The sequence below is a fragment of the Melanostigma gelatinosum genome (genome assembly GCF_949748355.1).
Source record: "Melanostigma gelatinosum genome assembly, chromosome: 2".
Classification (NCBI taxonomy): Eukaryota; Metazoa; Chordata; class Actinopteri; order Perciformes; family Zoarcidae; genus Melanostigma; species Melanostigma gelatinosum.
In genome coordinates this window covers 16,383,638-16,402,685 of record NC_136635.1, presented here as the reverse complement: position 1 = coordinate 16,402,685, position 19,048 = coordinate 16,383,638, and the positions used below count along the sequence as shown (strand labels likewise).

The window sequence follows — 19,048 nt, the reverse complement described above, 5'->3', positions numbered from 1 at the left end:
AAACTCTCATTTGTACTGCTGACATTTGTTCTCGTGGTAAAACTTCAGGTTACAGCCCGCTAATTAAAGTGTAATTATTCAGTATATATGGGGTATAAACACTTAGTGGGTATAATGTGCAGGTAGAAGGGACACTTAGAAGGGCTATGCAGACCGTAAAATAATGTGCGTTACCTTTCCTTATTCATTGTACTTTTTCCCTTTTACCTCCTAGTATGTGCAAAATATTTTCACTGTGATTTGATGGTCGTAATCAAAAGTATCATCATTTTCTTTACTATGTACAGCTTGATGTAAAAGGATGATTCGGTTTCCCCCTCTCTCTGTCCCAGACCATCCCCACCTTCCACCTCTGAGGGTTTTAGTTGGATTCAGTCGCTGTTTAGCTGTTTTGTTTGTTGTTCATGCAGTGCGGTGCATTGTGTGGAGTCAGCATTGTGTTTTACTGTCTAGCGCATTTCTGCCCCCATTCATTTCTGTCCCACCACAATGTTGTTCCCAAAACACCCAAATAAAGCGTTACTGAATGCGTAAGGTAAATGTCACCTGACTTGCACACACACACTGCATCCGAGAGTATTTTAATATAGTCAACACCTCACTGCTAATGGAGAGAAACAGCAGTTGGCTGCAGCTGCACTGATGACAATACTAATATATCCCACCTACAGGAACTCCAACTGAATACCTGGACAAACAAAGTACAAAGAATACATGTACGTGTACTCCTGCTGCTTTGAATTATGAACGGCATGTTGGTAAATGAATGCACAAATGAGCCCCCACACTTTCATTGGTCATACATTTTCATTCAATATTAATAGGCTTTCACCCACACACTAATCATTAGCATATGAAAAGAATTGATTAACAGTCAAGTATCCTCGAAGTGAGGACGTCCTCTCTTTTTTAGAGTCAACAGCTTCAGAATACAAAATCTGAAAAAAGGTTAAAATTAGGGATGCAAAGATACTAATATACCAGTATCGGCTATCGGGTCACCGCATGCACCCAATACCACTCCGGCAACCTGACGTGAACCTCTGATGAATTCAGCCGCGCAGCTGCAACGATAACCGGATGCACAAAACAGGTTAAATCCATGACAACAGATTGTCCTCATAGTCTCCACTCCATCATCTAGTTGAGCTGCGAGGTTGTCTGCATGCCATACTCATACCCGCCCGGTAATGTCAGCGAGTGTGTGTCAGTGAGTATGAAGTTAACAGTAATGTTACAGCTGTGAACAAAGCAGTGTAGTGTGTGTAAAGTGTATTTGTCGTTAAATAAATGCCCCTGTGGAGACCCAAGCTTAGTTTCCCAGTCAGCTGATGATCAAAGTGAAGATAATTAACGCTTTTAAGGTGGACTGACCTTTAAGGTGGACCAATGCTGTTCTCCTTTTGGTGACAAGCTGCTACTCAGAGTTTTGCTCTGCTTTTTTTTTAATATTTATTTTCACTGTTTAACTGACAGTTAAACGGTTAATTATTAACATCCATACTGCAAACTGTGCTCTGTTTGTACCAGGAAACACAACGTTGAATTTCAAATCGTCAGCATCAGAATCATGTTGTGTATTTGATTTGTTACAGACATAAAGTGACGAACATCAGATGAAAATTAAACATGTTTTCAAAGTTATTGTTAAAACTGTAGTATTAAGTACTTATATTAGTACTTGGTATCAGCAAGTATTCAAATAGTCTTGGTTTGAAACAAAGTTTTATCGGAGCATCCCTTGCTTAAAATACAACATTTTATCTGATTTAGGTACTTTTTCACAGGGCCCTGAATGAGGTCGGTGTTAGGTATAGATTCAAACATCCATTCGCATAACACAGAGGGAACCGAGCACCGTGCAATGGATCAACACTAAACCTAAAACCCCCTCAATTGATCAAAGTGGCCCCACAAATCAATGTGGATTACTTTGGGAGAGAGCATTGCTCACGTGGCAGTGCATTTCCATTACCACACAACAATATTGGCCTTTTGGGAGGCTGTGGTAATTTTATCTATTGATCAAATCACGGGCAAAGATCATATAACTGTGTCTTGGTTTAGGCAATAACTCACAACAGAGAAAAGGTGAAACCATCATCTCTGTGTGGAAAACAGCATATAAACACAGGCCCGCACACAAACTCCGCACAGCGCAAACAGACCCTGGGCACACAATCACATCACTGTAGAGGTCAGACCAGACTCAGGTAACATATTGTCAAATCATAAAGGGATTATCCCTGTAATCCAAATGGTGAACACCTCCACCACAGCAGTGGGTGTGACCTTGTCTGATGTCAGTGCAGCCGTCGGTCTGCTGAAAACTTCGAACCATCTGTGAAATTCGGATTAAGGCAAGCAATTTAAATGTATACACTGTAAGCCTTAAAATAATAGTTTGACATTTTGGGAAATATGCTAATTCACTTTCCGGCAGAGTGCTAGATGAGAAGATTGAGCCCACTCTCAGAGAGTGCTTTCAATCTTCTCTTACTTTGCAAAACCTTAAAAAAAATCTTAAATCAATCTCCCCTTGTTCTTTGTTTCTTACAAATACAGACCTTTCAGCCTCCACTCGCCTGTGAAGAAAAATCCAGCGTTAATCACATTGAACCCCAGAGTCATTTTGAGTATGCACTACTCAAATATTCCTCACCTTGACATCTCACTCTCTAACACAAACAACACCGACTTAAATCATGTGGGAGTGCCTCCTCGGTGCGAAACTCAATAAAAAAAAGAGGAGGGGGGTAGTTCTTCCGAAACCCCAGCACGGCCTTGGATGAAGAACAAGTCAATGCCACATGAAGAGAATCGATGCATTGAGCGGGCGTGTTGGAGACCTGCTGCTCTTCATTTGCACTCCTCAGACTGAGGCTGGGTACAAAGAAAAGGCAGCCTTGTTGTTCAGTGGAGAGCACATTTCAAAATGTTGCTGGAGAGAAACAGAGAGCTACTAGGAATTTAAAAAAAAACACTGTGGATGCGAACATCAGCTGACCTTGGAAAGTGTCACAGCGGGGAGTGCGAGAGTCCGACACACTGCGATGTGAGGCTGCTAATAATGGGAGTCCTGTCGACATGTCTTACACTCTCCTGTTATTCATCTCACGCATGAATACACATTTGCTCCTCTCCACTTAAAAATCAACGACAGTTTTAATGAGGAATATCTACGATGGATGCTGCCACAAGTGAAACATCTTTTCTCTCTTCTATTACTAAACTGTCTTATTGCAAGAGCGATAGTAAGAGGGAAAAGTCGGAATTGACATGACTGGCACAAACATTATTACCCAAAAGTCAACACAAAATCCTGTGCGTCACATAGAGTATAAAACACATAATGCTGTGACAAAACGTGAAGACCCCTTGTATGTATCTGCTGGGACTGAGCAGTGCTCGGGGTGTTGCTCCACAGCAGAGTTGCACAACTGCTCCTGCTGCAAGTTTTGTTTGAGTAATTTGTGTTATTGGAGTAAGCACTGCAGGGCTACGCAGACAGCACCCTAATTAAAGGTGCTTTAGCTCATCCCCTCTGTGTTCTGCAACACAAGTACAGGAAGGTGAGATATGCAAAGTCTAAGCTCCTAATGCCACATTGGTGTCATATTGTTCAGACCGTGATTACAAGCAGCCATATCTGAAATAAAGTGTCAACGAAGCCACCGTCACACTGGCAGTTATATCTCAATAAAATCCAATATTAACTCAATTACAACCCATTCATCTCAGTCACAAGGAGCGGTGCAGTTTGTATCTGGTGTCTCTTGTTAAACTGCTACACAAACGCAACACAGCAGAAGTAATTCAGGGTTTCTAAAGGGTGTGACTGTGGACATGATGACCATCATTAGATTATCGACTTGTCTTACGATGTATGGACATGACCATCATTTTTTATGACCTCGCTATTGCCCGTTGTGTTTACATGTTTGTTTGTTTACGTAAGAAAGTCACCAACATTTTAGCCGACATGATGCCAGAATAAAGGGTTTTCACAGCCGTTATAAGACTTGGACATTTCGAACACGTGTTGGACATTTTTTGTGAAAGGAACCAGAAGGTCCGGTTTATTTATTTAGGAAAATTTAATATTTCTTCACATTCCAATTCTAATGTGAGAATATTTTTAAGAATTAAGTTCTTTGCTCTTTTAAAAAGGGTAGACTTCTTTATTATGCTATTCTATCATTATATTATAGTGGAATAAAATAGTCTTCAAACGACAATAACAATATTTTTGGGACAATGTATCATCCAACAAAATGAGTTGCTGTCACAGGCCTACTGGTAACCATCTTGGAATAATGTGCAAACACTTCCGACCTGGAATAACGGGAGGTTTTCCTGTCGTTCCCATCCTGTGTGAATACAGCATCGTTCATTTAAGTTCTAAATGTTGAATATTTGGATGAAAACTCAAAACCTACATCCATAATGTTGCACTGAGGAGTACATTCTACCCAAATGTAACAGAGCAGATTCACAATACAAACACATACAGTGTGTACATTTTCATCCCCCTTGAAAAGGTTCACAGTTGAACCAGCCTGAATAAAACGGGGGTACAGATACTCGTCTAACGGCAGCTCGTTGATTGAAGGGCCCGGTGGTGCAACGCTGCAGAGACCAGGGTTCTGTCCCCGACAGTGGTGCGTCCAGCCTCATCGAACACAATTACTTTTGTTCACTGGTGAAGCTCGTGCTGCAGCACTAGCGACTTGTTCCGGTTGGTCAGTCTACAACACTCTCTGCTTCTGTCTGTTCCCTCCCCAAGACAAGAGTGGGAGTCTGCAGCAACAAGGACTGCAGTGCAGACAGAAGTGATCCCTCCAAACTCAGGAGCAAAGATGACAATGCAAATAAAAGAAAGGAAAACATGCTAATTTGATCATTGATGCCTAATCATATTAGAATTGTTTATAAAGTAATTTACTGTAATGCTTCTGTAGAGGTTACTGCAGCAGCAACAACCTTTCGTTCAACTCTGCTCTGCCTCTTTCTGACAGTGTGACATTTGGATCAAATCATCAATAATTGTCATGTTTCAAAGGACTGCTGCCCTGCAATGTTTGAAGCCCACAGGTTCTCTGTTGTTTTACAACTCCAGCTGTTCAACGACGCAGGCTGCATCATCCCCACAAATACAGACTCATCAAACACGCTCCGAGGTCTCCTTTCATGTGTTGGAACCTCGATCCAGCACCACGTTGATGTTGGACGATTCTGCAAAACCACAGTACACAATTATTCCTGTTTTATGTCTATCAGGGAAGTGACTCATAAGTCGCTATTGCACAAATGAAAGAATCCAAGTTAAACTTTGCCCATACAGCCAGACAACGAGACTTTATCATATTTTAGTGCGTTCGAATATTCTTCCCATATGAATAAGATTAATTTAACTTTAAATGGACTAGAAAACTCGTGCAAATAGACAACACACAAAAAACATCTTAACCAGGAAACAACAAAACCAAAATACAGATACAGACAAGTGACAAATCACACAGAACAAAGCAGAAGTGATTCACAAAACAACACGACTTTGCTGGGAATCCGTTTCTGCACATTGATGCACATCAATTGGTGAAGATGTTTTCTTCATGTCCTTGAGTGTTTTCAGTGTGTTGAGCTCGGTGAGAAATATTGAAAAACAAATTATCGGTCTGAGAAAGGACGCAAACTTCAGTCTCAGGCATCCATGCCACAGAATCATCCAATGTCAATTGAATTCATAGAGGGAAGTGTTTTTTTATGCAGTATCTCACACTGACTAAATATCTGAACATATTGCTGGGGGCAACCAACAAGTCCCTCTCGAATGACGATGGGGAACAAGCTGTACAGGAAGACCGGAAGAAACAAGTAGCAGCTCCAAAGATGGTGCTGAATACAGGCCCGGCCTCACACTGATTTTTTTGTCCGGACTAACTGCTGTCCAGGTGCTCAGAAAGTGCAGGAGAAGCCCACGAGCTGTTGCACACAAACACACATTTAAACTGGAATTGTCAAAACAGTGTTTTTGTCCTCCAGTACCAGCTAATGAGAGGGATACATAAGCAAGAGACACGGCCAGACTCATTACTCCACAGAACCACAGCTGTAGTCGACTTCAACCAAAACATTTCACTCGCCCTCCTCGTTCTGCTAACAGAAGTCGCTCTTCGGAAGCCTTTGTTGTTCCTGCGTTTTCATATTTATTGTTCTCCCTCTCTCAGCAGTCATCTCACCCATGAAGACGCTCTTATCCTCATGTGCTGCAGCTCGTTCCCTTTCTTACACTCGTTTCTTCTTCCCCTTAAATCTTGTTTCATTAGGCAGCAGAGAGAGCGAGAAAGAAAGAGAGAGCCACTCCCCCATCCCCCTCATTCCCTCACCTCCCTCAACTGATGCTGACTGGTAACAAGCTGTCTCTGGCTGCCATAGTAACCAACCATGACGAGGTCCTAATCAAAGTCGATATTGAATTAGAGTACTGCTTCTATTTCCACAGTTAGAGATAGCTTGTCATCGTATCAAGATGCTTCCATTTCCATCCGGGATCAAAAGCTTGATTTGTTTCACTGTTGCAACAAGTGATTTTGTAGGTGTTAGGCCTCTTGTCTGTCTTCATCCTGTTGCTGATTGTTGACTGTTATTTTCTGCAGCACTTGAAAGGATCTGTTATGTGATTGCTATCTTCATTGATTGGAAGCATTTTGACCTCTTAATGTCCTGCAAGCTGGAGAACTGTCCGATATCATGTCCACTACTTATTTTATGACGGATATAGGATTTTAAAAAGAGTAACACTGTAGAAGACGAATTGAAAATGTAAAATGTGTTAATGTGCAAACATCACCTCTAGAATAATGTTTCTCACATTATTATCACATCACAGAGATTTGTTAAGATGTATTACCGAACTTTGCACATCAGCACAGCACACTTGGGGATATTATGTGCTCATTTTGAAAAACAAAATGAAAAAAAGTACTTTTTAATTATCGTTCATCTGCTGATTATATTCTTGGTGAATCGTTTATTGTACAACACGTTACGATTTGAAAAAATACTCTTCTACAATTTCTACGAGCCCAAGATGACATCTTCAAAATGTCTTGTTTTGTCGCTCAAACAGTTTTAGACCCAAAAGAGAGTTTACAAATAAGTGATACAGAGACAAGTAGCGAATCATCACAATGGAGGAGCAGGAAGTGTTGCCTGAAACAACGAATCGATTGTCACAACAGTAGCTGACTGATTCTCTGTCGATCAGCTGAGCTTTTCAGTTCTAAATATACCCGGACACAGTTTTCATGCAGCGGGCTCCCTGGTTCTCCTCCCTGCTAAGCACAGTTGTCGGGTATTGATCACTGCAAAAAAGCTTGTATGCAGCATATTGTTAGGTTTTGCACTGCAGTGCTTGGGCCTGCCCGAATAAATAAGGAGGTATTAAAGTACAAATGGTTTGCTGATGTGTTTTTCTGTGTTTCACCAAACATTAAGATGAAACATGGCAGTTAGAAAGTGTAGAAAGAGGAATTTGTGAAACAGAAACTCGGAGGGGAACCAACCAAAAAAACTCATTCCAGGTTTCTACGACAGACGTGTGCAAACTCCTGAAACCTGAAAGTGCCAGAGACGTTGACTCTAGTGCCAGCTGAAACATGGATCCCACAGAGATGCAACCTCCAGGGACAGAAATGGGCAGCGAGTCGGATCAAAAAGAGTGCAGATTATGTGAGGGTGTGTGGGGGATGAGGCATGCTAACCAAGCTGAAGGGATGCCAAAAGAAACACTCTGAGCTGGAGAGGAGGAAGAGGGAGCTGAAATATCAACCTGAGGGAGGAGCTGATGGCCCGGGGGGCGGCTGGCCTCCTTCATGCTGAGCAAACACCCACAGATTCCCCATCATCCCCTGCAGCGTGGGATCCAAATCAGCAGCAATGCCCCTCTTACTTTCTACTCCACTCCCTTTTTCCATAAAGTCTCTCTTCTTATTATTTTACAAAGCATATTTCATCAAATCCAAATCGAAAAAAAAGAAGAAAAATCAACTTGTGAATTAAGAGAGAAAAAACAGAAACTCCCTGAATCCACTCCTGCCCCAGGACAGTTTGAAAATAAATGAGCTTGTACTAATGTTTCCTTCAGCAAGAAACTGATTTTTCTCTGCAATATCATTCCAATGCACCACAGCAAAGATAACAGATATGGAAAGATGCAACAAGGCTAGTAAAGCACCTAATAAGGGGATTGATATTGTTATTTTCTAAATCTGAAAAAACAGTAATGCAATCCCTGTTGATAACGCAGTGATTATAAAGAAAACCTATACACGCGAGGTGAGCACAGAAAATAAGCTCCCCTCCTGTCTTTTCTGGAGGCTTGTTGCATTTATAAAACTCCCTCTGAGGCTCCACATAAAGGCAGATGTGTTAGACTGTCAGATCAATCAGTCCGTCCTCTCCTTCATCATTGTTTGTATGTCTCTCACACTCACACACACACACAGAGGGGCATGCAGGCATACAAAGTCCTTGGAAATTGTCCAGGGATTAACTATTTGGCCCGTCTCCCTGTTGCCAGTCTCATCTGTATCGATGAAACAACAGGCAGAGCAGGCCACGACGAGGAAATGCATCATTCAGGCTATTAACAATGAAAAATGACTTTAAGATTATGCTGCCGCACTCCACCAGGAGACAACAGCGACTACATTACAGGTGACAAATCTGATCACAGCTAGCCGCTGACGGACTGTTTGTGTGTAATGTGCAATGTGTTTTCTCCTGATCCAGTGACCTGTCGTTGGCCATTAACTGCTGTAAAGGTTTGACCTCTGACCGGGCTCGTTTATCCAAACAAGACATTTCATCCTCGTTACCCACTCCCACCAGGAAATTGGTGTATTTGTCTCTTAATGCGGTATTGTCGCTGTACTTCAGATGATATAGAGAGACGAAGTATTGACGTAGCCTCCGGCCGTTCCAGCAGCTTCCAGCTAATTCAATGAAATGTCTTAATATGGCTTTTTTCTTTTCATCAACCTTCCTGAAAGAGTGAGATGTGTTCCTTGGTATTCAAGGTCTCAGTGGTTCATACAATCTGGTTGAACAGCATCTAAGACGTCTGACGTTGAGAGAAAAGCGTTTGTATCAGATGGCAACAATCGAAGGTAAGGGGAAAGTCTGCTCTCACAAAGTGTCACGATGTCTTTTCAATTGATGCATTGATATAAACTTAGGTGGAAACACCAGATATTTAAATGAAAAAGTTGCAATATTGCAAAAGCACGTTCTAGGCTGAAGTGGAAAAAGTTGTCGTATTGATGAAACAAAGCGCAACGAATAATAAAAATAATGTGAAGCCTGCATGAAGCATTTGACGTAAAGATTTTGCTCCGCTGAGGAAAGAGATGCAATGAATCTGACATCTGGACAAGCACTTACCGTAGTTATATATACACTCAGGGCTTTACTGTGTTCTAACTTATATGCGTATCTATTCTTGTTATTTCAGTTTCAACACTTTACCTGATTTGACAAAGTTAAACAAAGATAAATTTGTTAGCATTTAGAAAAACCACAGCTCCCATAAAATATCATCCATAATAACCGCTAATGCTCTTTATTCAACTTTTTGATCTCTGCTGTCTACAACTCTCCTTTCTGTCTCTCTCCGTCTCACTGCGACAGCCACTCAAAGTCTGCAGAAAAAGGCGATGTGTAATCTGAGCGATGGTTTGGAGTTTCATGGAAATGTTAAAAATAGAAATGTTATTAATAAATAATATGAAAATAACAATCGGAAATGATGAAAACATTCATCATCCCTGTCTGGACAGCCACATGTTGTTGAGCAATGTTGCGCTGCAGGGCTGCATTTTTCATTGACTTCATTTAAATTTTCACAAATGTCAGTGTGACTTTCACTCTGGTTCTTAATGTTTAAATAATTTTTTTTTTGTGCTCAGACTAAAATTTCTTGTAAACAGAGTTTATGTATGAGCTGAAACGCCTCTCAGATTTGTCTTTAGGCTCTCGATGTATCTTTTCTCACCGCTTGATTCACCTCTTAAAACAGCTTTCAGCTCAGCCGTCGGCTACATTCCGAGGGACTGGGAGACAAACCGAGAGTAAGATGATGAAAAACATGGAAGAAATGCTGTTACACTCTTCTTTCTTTCCGTTTCATTACAACGGTGTGCATCTGTCTTAATACACACACACAACCACCTTGTTGCTCAGCAGTGGCGGCTGGTGGAACATGTTCTAGGTAGGGCCATCTTATCAATTTCAGCAAACATCCCAGTATGATTTAATGCAAAAAAAAATGTAAGAATCAAACGCGCATTATTACTTGGCAGTCAAATATTTAACATGTATTCCAACACGAAAACAATCAGTAAATAACACTTATATAATATAATATAACATGTTCATTTATTGAGATGCCCCTATGGACCTTGTTATAGGAGGTAAAGATCAGGAGAAGTAAACATGAAGTGTAATTATGAATACTGATGTTAAATTAAGCTGTGATGAGTTTTCACTGTTAATTTAACATCTCTATTACATGTTGATGCCTCCATGACCAAGTTAAGCAGATGAGACTGAGGACAACTATGTAGAAGAAAAGATGTTCACTTTGCCGATTATGTAGCTTGACAGAGTTCTCATTTGTGTCCTGGTGTTCTCATGTTTCCTTACCTCCTCATCCCTCACTCCCTACCCTGGTGTTCTCATGTTTCCTTACCTCCTCATCCCTCACTCCCTACCCTGGTGTTCTCATGTTTCCTTACCTCCTCATCCCTCACTCCCGTAACTGTCCGTGCTGGATCCGTCCCCGTTGTTTTAAAAAGCTAAATAAATTATTCGCATAACGTCATCAGCTAGCCAAACCTGTCTTGTGTACAGCTAGTAGTGAAGCTTCGCATGTACTGCTTCCCTTTCCAGCGAGTCTGCTGTCTGATTGTGAGGTCAGGCTGATCTGATATCAGCTCTTTGGCTGCAGAATCTCCGCCAAAGTTATCCTCTCAAACGGGTCTTGGAGGAGGAGTGCTCGCGCTGGCGCGGGCGCACGCCTGTAGAGACTTCTCCTGACGAGAACGCGCAGCTATGTGGGCCTGATCGTTCTGGCCCCACTCTGAATCTATTTGAGGGCGCTGATTGGCTAAATTGTATGTCACTCATTTATATCTTGAATCAGCAATTGGCTAAACTGCTTCATAGACCCGCCTCTTTTGGGCCAAAACGATTAGGCCCCCCAAGCTGCGCGTTCTCAGAGTGTCGTGCACAGACAGAGAGCACGAGCAGAGAGCACACAGGCAGAGAGGACGAGCAGGAATAACATATATTTTGCGCAGATATCATATTTTACACACATTACTGGGTACATTCCATAGTTCAAAAACACAAATATTGACAATTTGTATAATTTATGATTATTATAATTTTTTTTGTGTGGCTCATGGTGGGGCCATGCCCCATGGCCCTCTATTGACCAGCCGCCACTGTTGCTCAGCTGTCGAGGGTGTGCAACCCTCCAGCTCCATATATACAATTAAATACACAGAAGCACACACTCACACACCCCTGACCTGCCCTCCCACATGTGCACACACATAAAAGCACCATCCAACACAACACAGCTGCTAATCATAGAACAAAGGGAGGCTCCAGTCAGGCTTTGCCATTGATCGGCTGTAGAAAGCAGCAAGGAGGCATGACAGTCAGCTTTGTTACATCAGGAAGAAGTTACGGCTCAATAGCAGGTACGGGATGGAAGTCAAACACTGTCTCTTTCTGGTGATGGCCTGTTGCGGCACGCCACTGAATAACTCTTAATATATCTATATCTATATCATAAAGGAGGAGGAAGTGGATGTCTGCCATTTCACTGGAAACTAAAACTCTCAAAACAGTCCAGATAAAAGACAAGTCTGAGTCACAAAGCTTCTCTTTTCTGTTGGATTTGACATGAACACACAAAGGCAGAGTAACTGTGATCACAGGTGCTGTACAGTTGCAGCACCTGTGAGTGTTTTCCTCAATGCAACACCCTCATCTTCAAATAGCTAAACCTCATGACAGACGTTTGTCTCTGGCCGTCTTCCTCGTTGCCCTGTTGTCTCTGCTCTGGTTTCCCTGCCTCCCTCTGAGCTCAGTTCAACCCTGTTGGCCTTTTCTGTTCAACAGTCTGCAGGCAGACCTGCTGGCGGCCTGGTCAGGGCTGTTTGTAAAGAAGTGCAGCATCAAGCATTCTGTCAGACACGTCCCGGGCTGCGGGTCAGACCAACACACAGACACACCATAAACAAGAGCCGGCAGAGGAAAGAAAAGGAGGATTCATGACAGATCAAAGAATTGTATCATGCATTCAACACATGAACAAATGTCCCCAAACATGACCCATCCTTCTCTTTCTCTCTATATCCTCCTACGTGTATTTTCAGGGTCAGTTCGGGTCTAAAAACGTCCATAAAAAAAAAAAATCGACTCACATCAACCAGCTTCACTCTTCAAAAGATCAAAAATAATTGTGCTTGTGTTTTTGTGTGTGTGCATTAGGGTGTGTGTGCGTGTATGAAGGCGTCTGTGAATACAAATGGGCGAGTGTGCAGAGATGCAATGTGTATGCACACGTTTGGGCCATTGTGGGGTATTTAAAAGATCCTCTCTAGACATGTTTTCAGTGCTCTGCATGGAATAATAATTCATGTCCGGTATGGTTTTTCCACAAAAAAGTTGAATACATTTTGTAAAATCTACTCCATCTACCTCATTGAAAAAAAACCGAGAATATGATAAAAAAAAGTATTGTTCATTAACAAAAGTTAATAGTAGATTGTAGGTTGCATATTTTGTGTTTTGGGACAAAACAAGATATATGATGTCACCTTGTGCTCTAGCTCAACAAGATGAACTGTTAAACAAACAACAAAAAATCAATAACAGAAATAAGTGTGAGTTGAAGCTCTAAATTTGTCCTCTGTCTCAAATATCACAAGATAAACAGCAGACTTTCATTGTTCACACAAAGTAAACTCAGAGGAATATGCCCTTGCACTGATTTGACTGGCCAGCACAATACTCTGCAACACACCACCATGCTGCAACGGTTTTTTTCGATGACCCTGCGTATGTTTTCCCCAGAGCCGTCAGCGCCAGGACCCCCGCGGTGTCACTGCAGACCTTCCACAAAGAAATACAAGCTCAACATTCATCTTTTTTTTCTTTGCATTTCACCAAAGACTGCTTTGCCAATCAGGCGTAGTGCACAGCCAGGTTTTCAGCGAGGTTGCTTATTTGCTTCATTAGGTAATTTGTAGCGAGGAGAGCAAGAACAAGAAGGAATGGCATGTAATAAAGGGACCTGAATCTTTTCACGAGGCACATTCCGAAGAAGTTCAGATCCTCCTGTGTACCCCGGTGTTGAACATGGAGCATGAAACACCCCCAGAAAATATCAGAGCACAAGCAGCGGCAACGAGATGAGGCAGAAAGTCTGGATGCATCTCCAGCTATAACAGCAAAGCACAGTGAGACAGGGAATTAAGTGAGGTTGACAACTTGAAATATTAGAGCCTCTCTCAAAGTGTGTGTGTGTGTGTGTGTGTGTGTGTGTGTGTGTGTGTGTGTGTGTGTGTGTGTGTGTGTGTGTGTGTGTGTGTGTGTGTGTGTGTGGGAGCAAGGATAAACTGTTCTTTCCATCATTATGATGCTTACTGGTAGCACTGGAGTGGGGTCAGGATGCACTGGAGGGTCCTCAGAGTAATGAGTAGCAGCAGGCTGAGTGCCTACTTACTTATTATGGAAAAGGTGCAGCGGGAAAGTGAATTACAACTGTTCGGCGACACCTCGGCACGGACTGAGCGCTAAAACCACATGACATCATCACACTCGCTTTAACCGCCATTGAGTTCACTGCAGAGATGTTTAAGAAAAGTAAAAACAATGATGATTGATGGAATCCATCTAATTAGTTGATCAATACGAGATTGAAGACGGGCCGGTCCGGCCGTGAGTGGTCTGGTCTGAGCGCATGTGTGCTGACTACACCTTCCATTTAATGTAAACTGACAGGATGAGTGAAGCGGCTGAGGAGCCACGGCCTCTATTGACAGCTGGGATTAAAAGGATGCATCAAAGCAACAAGCGGCCCAGAGAATAATGCTTTTATCACAATGTGCACAACTGGACGGTCAAACCATCAGATACTTTGAAACGTGTGATGCCATTGAAGAATGTTGATTAATGTCACATCCCAAAAATAAAATGTCTTATTTTTCAGAGGAGAGTTTCTTCTACAACCTGCAATTGCTGAAAGGATCAATTCACCGAAAAAAAAAAATGAAAAGACACTTCTGTAACACGTCTTTTTCTAGACATGCAGGTAGTTTTTGGTTTCATTTGTCCGGGTTTAGGGATACTTGACATTCTCATGAAAAGAAAACGGTGTGAGCTAATACGTGTAACAAACTGATTCAATGATTTATTTTCGCCGCTCTCTGAATCAACCCACTGACTCAATACGTTTTACGAGAACAGAGTAAATTATTACCGAGCACGAAATAACCTCGAGAGAGGCGAAGAAAAGCAAAGCTCCTCGAGTGCAGGGACACAAACTACTTCATCGAAATAGAAATAAATGTCAAAATCCTTAAACACCAAGTATTGACACAAACATGTATTGGCTATTTGTGCACAACAGTACATTGTTAGGAGTTTCATTGGACCTGAATCTATGACTCATATCGATCTTTTGTAAAATCACACAATTAAAGTCAGAGATATAATTGATTGATTGATTGTAACATTACACGTATCTCTCTTCACTACACCAAAACCTAAAAAATAAATCATCACAACAGCAACAACACCTGAATTGACTTTATTCTTTCTCAAACCAACACTGAAGCGTATATTTGTGTTCATGTTTGGTGTGTTTTTGTCTACAGATCTGTTGCCAGGAGACCAGCGAAGCCTAATAAACCAGTTAATTAATGATGATTCGCACTCCCCTGCTGCAGAAGAAGCAGAACCCAGCAACTAAACAATCAAATCAAAAAAATGTCACCTCTTTGTCTTCGTGTAAATGCTGCTTTCTACTCAAGACAAAAGGGTGCAACATGCAAACAAGAAGAACCAGTTTAGATATGCCCAAATCTAAGGTCTTTCCATTTCTCTACGAGAGGCCTCATAGCACTAAACTTTATTTTCCTGGCTTTCCAACCTCAAGACAGCACAAAGCACATTAGTTTTTGTACACAATGTCATGGTGACCCATTCCATAATTGTTGACAACATCGTAGTCTGGAACTAATAGCCGTCCCTCAAGAGCAGCTCAAAAAAGAAGCTGTTAAAAACTTTACTTCAATGTGGACCTTTGTCCTCTTTCAACAAACTCACCAGCAAAAGGCAGAGAGCCTCCCAATATGTCCGCCACACACAACACACAACACAACACCCCCCCCCCCCCGCCCCTACAAAACACTTCCCCAGCCTTCTACACAAACACAAACACGCACTCCGGCAGATTAGTGCAGTATTTGCTGACGGGTTGTGCTGGAAATGCGGCGGAGAGATCTGCCTCACAACAAATACCCAGAATGCAGTCTCAAGCCGCCTTTGTCACGTCGTGGTCTGTAGATTTGGGATCTTGGAGTGTTACTTTTAGAAAAATGTGCCCTTCTTCCACACAACCAGGAGGGAAGCGAGGAGAAGTATCCTTCTCTCGTGAAGAGAGAGATGAAATGTCATGGCGGTACAGAAAGAGAAGCATCAAAATCGAATGTGAATTTGTAAATGATGCCTGCAGTAACTCCTTCTGATGGATTTACATATTTTGTCTACAATGTTTTTATTCTCCGTGACAGGAAATGAGAAAGGAGAAGAGAGGCGGTTTGTGCGTTGGTGCACATGTGTTTGGACACTTGGATCACTTCAGAGCTTTAATTCATGGAGATGCGAGGTGAACGGTAATTTGTTCTGCATGTCAGAGGCCCTTTGGCTCACTCGGCCACATCGCCACATCCATTCGCCAAACACGGCAGGGCGGCGTGATTCACAGCCAGCAGGTAAAGCAGCAGGTAAAGCAGCACGTACTGTTGCCTAAGGAAGCGGAGGTGGAGGCAACTATCATATCGTTCGAGCTCTGCGTCATTTTTTGTCACAAACAATGACATCGACTGGACGTGACTGCGGCTGGCTGCTTGTGTGCCGAGCTAAAGGGTTACAGCAGCGGTGTGGGCTGATTACAAGCTGGGTGCGAGAAGGAGCAATATATTTGTAGGATTAGTCTCCGTTGGTCAGGCAAGTGTGTGTGTGTGTGTGTGTGTGTGTGTGTGTGTGTGGGTGTGTGTGTGTGTGTGTGTGTGTGAGATATTGCTTTCAAACATGCAACTCTTGACATCAAAGCTGTAAAACATGTTTTTCTCCAGAGTGAGAAAAATCAGGATGAAGGAGACAGGTCCATTGATATGCACTACACTGAAGAGGGATATATTTGTTTGAGTGTGTATGTGTGTGTGTGTGTGTGCGTGTGTGTGTGTGTGTATGGGCTCTACAGTGATTGCACTGTATGAGGTAAAGATTACGCCTTCTCTCGCTGTGAGCATGATGAAATCCCACAATGCCAGTCATCACACAGAGATCCATAATGACGTCCCACCGTGACCACACACAAACACACACACACACAAACACACACACACACACACACACCCACACACACACACACACACACAGATAAGTTGAGGATTTTTTTGCTGTCACTTTCCTCATTAGCTCAGTTCACCAACATGGCAGGAAGCTCAACATAAAGGCTTCAAGGTTCAACGCTAAACTACATTTACGGGCTGAAAGAGTCACGTTGTCGAGAAGCTGGTTTACTCCTCGTGACAGGGACACTTGTCTGCAGGAGATCAGAGGTTCAAATCAACAACTTGAACATGGATACACTGCACTAAAGCGTTTCTAACAGATATTCAGGATAACCACCTTCTATCACGCTACACTCACACGGAGCCAGAGAGATAGAACACTTTCCTTCTCTAAAATGAGCAGATTAGCTCTACAGAGTCTTAAAACTACACAAGGCAAGCTTTTGTGTACAAATACACTCGTCTTATTAGACTGAATTACAGAGCGGAGTTGCAGAAGGCATCCCAGAACACCTAATTGAGATGCTTTCAATTTGTCTCATTTACACAGACAAAATCCTTGACAGACAAGGACTCAAAAAATCAAATCAGCTCCTGAAAGCAAACAAATGCTGTTTTTTCTTTTAGCATAAGTCAACATCAAAGACCAAATGTAATGAGCCATTTTACAAAAGAAGATTTTAAACATATTCAACAGTGCTTTCTGCAGGTCGGAGCTCTCGGCTTCAGACTCCCACAGTCTGATTGCTTGTGGGCAAGTCACCAGGGTTTGGTGCACAAGCATAACAGAAGGTAAGATGAAGCACCACAGGCTGACAGACCTCAGATCAGCCCGAGGCACTGATGACGAATGTGCATTGACCTCTGACCCCTGCGGTTACCGACCATTCCCCTGTAACTATACACTCCCACACATACGGGCACACACACAAACAAAGAGATGGCCCTTGTGCCACAGACCTCCCCACACCCCTGCACTCTGCCCTGCTGCTTCTATAATTAATGGAGAAGCCATGCATGGGTCTCTGGCAGGAAATCAGGGATGTGTGCATTCATAAATATTTACAGAAATCACCATGAACATTTCACATGAAGAAGAAAAACACATCTCAAATACAACACATCCCACAGCACAAAGAGGAAGGAGCACTGTACAGTATTTCAAATATCCTCCTTGACTTTACTGTATCGTGTGTGTGTGTGTGTGTGTGTGTGTGTGTGTGTGTGTGTGTGTGTGTGTGTGTGTGTGTGTGTGTGTGTGTGTGTGTGTGTGTGTATGCGGTATCACTGATCACCACATGGCTCTGCATCCTCACAACTATTTACCATTAAGGATTGGCTCCAAAATTCATTCAAAAACCTAATTTGCTCCTTTTAATGCAGTGGCAACCAATGAGTTCAGCTCTCTACCTGAGATGAAAGAACTCTGTGTCTTTGAAATCCAAAAACCACCATCAAGATATATTTCTTAAAAAGCCTACTCAGTCAGTGTCCATATCAACATTTTATAAAACTGTAGACAATACGCCATGAGATCAATGTAGTGACAGGTGACAAAATAATTACAAAAGTAGGCTAATTAAAAAAAAATGTCTATCCATAGTGTCTCAATAATATCACTCTCTTGGTATTAGGATACTACTCCATGTTTATTCTTCTTCAGGAGGTGGAAAACTTGCATCATGCTTGACTCATGCCATCAAATACAACCAGCATCGTGTCATTGTCGTACTCACAGAGAAACCTGCCCAGAAGGGACACGAGTGCCGGACTCTGGGGGATGTGGTGAGAGCCAGAGCCGCGAAGCTGACGGCCAGGATGAGGCTCCCGAGCACCATCTGAGAGACTCCCAGAGCCAGCATGATCCTCGTCCGGGTCCGGTACTCCCTAAGCCGGGACAGGCTGCGGGACAGCGACGCGGGGCTCAGGGACCCCGGGCCCCCGATGCCGCTGCTGCCACCGCGGTGCAGCGCGTTCACCGGCATTTTCACTGAAGGGTACGACAAACACAGCAGCAGATAAAGGGCAATAACATCCACAAACAGCAGAGTCGTTGTGTGTCCGCCTGCGGTGCGCTGGTAAACGGTCTAACTCGAGGTCAGTGTCCGGTGTGGATGATCTCCACGCCTCGGAGTCGCTCCAATTAGAGACGCGCTGCGACGGATGGGAGGAGAAAGGTGAGCAAAGAGCGGACTGGACGAAGGAGATGTTCAGCAAAACACGCTCAGAAACTGTGAAGATTTTCAAGTCGCAATACAGAAAATAGACCTCTGGAGTTTATCGGCGACTGCTTCGGTAAAAGAGCCCGTTCCTCAAAAAGTGCACACGCAAAAAAAGGCGAAAACAAAACAAAAGCCGCATCATCCCGCTGTCAGCCAGCCTTGCAC

The 19,048-nt window shown here is 42.8% G+C and overlaps 1 protein-coding gene across 1 annotated transcript in view; it reads right to left on the bottom strand.

The window, feature by feature from the left end:
• Positions 1–18,646, bottom strand: part of fam189a1 (family with sequence similarity 189 member A1) — a gene marked incomplete at both ends in the record, with an annotated part of 81,378 nt that extends 62,732 nt beyond the window's left edge. The window contains one exon of the mRNA XM_079284131.1: positions 18,398–18,646. Within this exon, the coding sequence (XP_079140257.1) occupies positions 18,398–18,646 (249 nt within the window). The remainder of the gene's footprint in view (positions 1–18,397) is intronic.
• Positions 18,647–19,048: the final 402 nt, after the last annotated feature.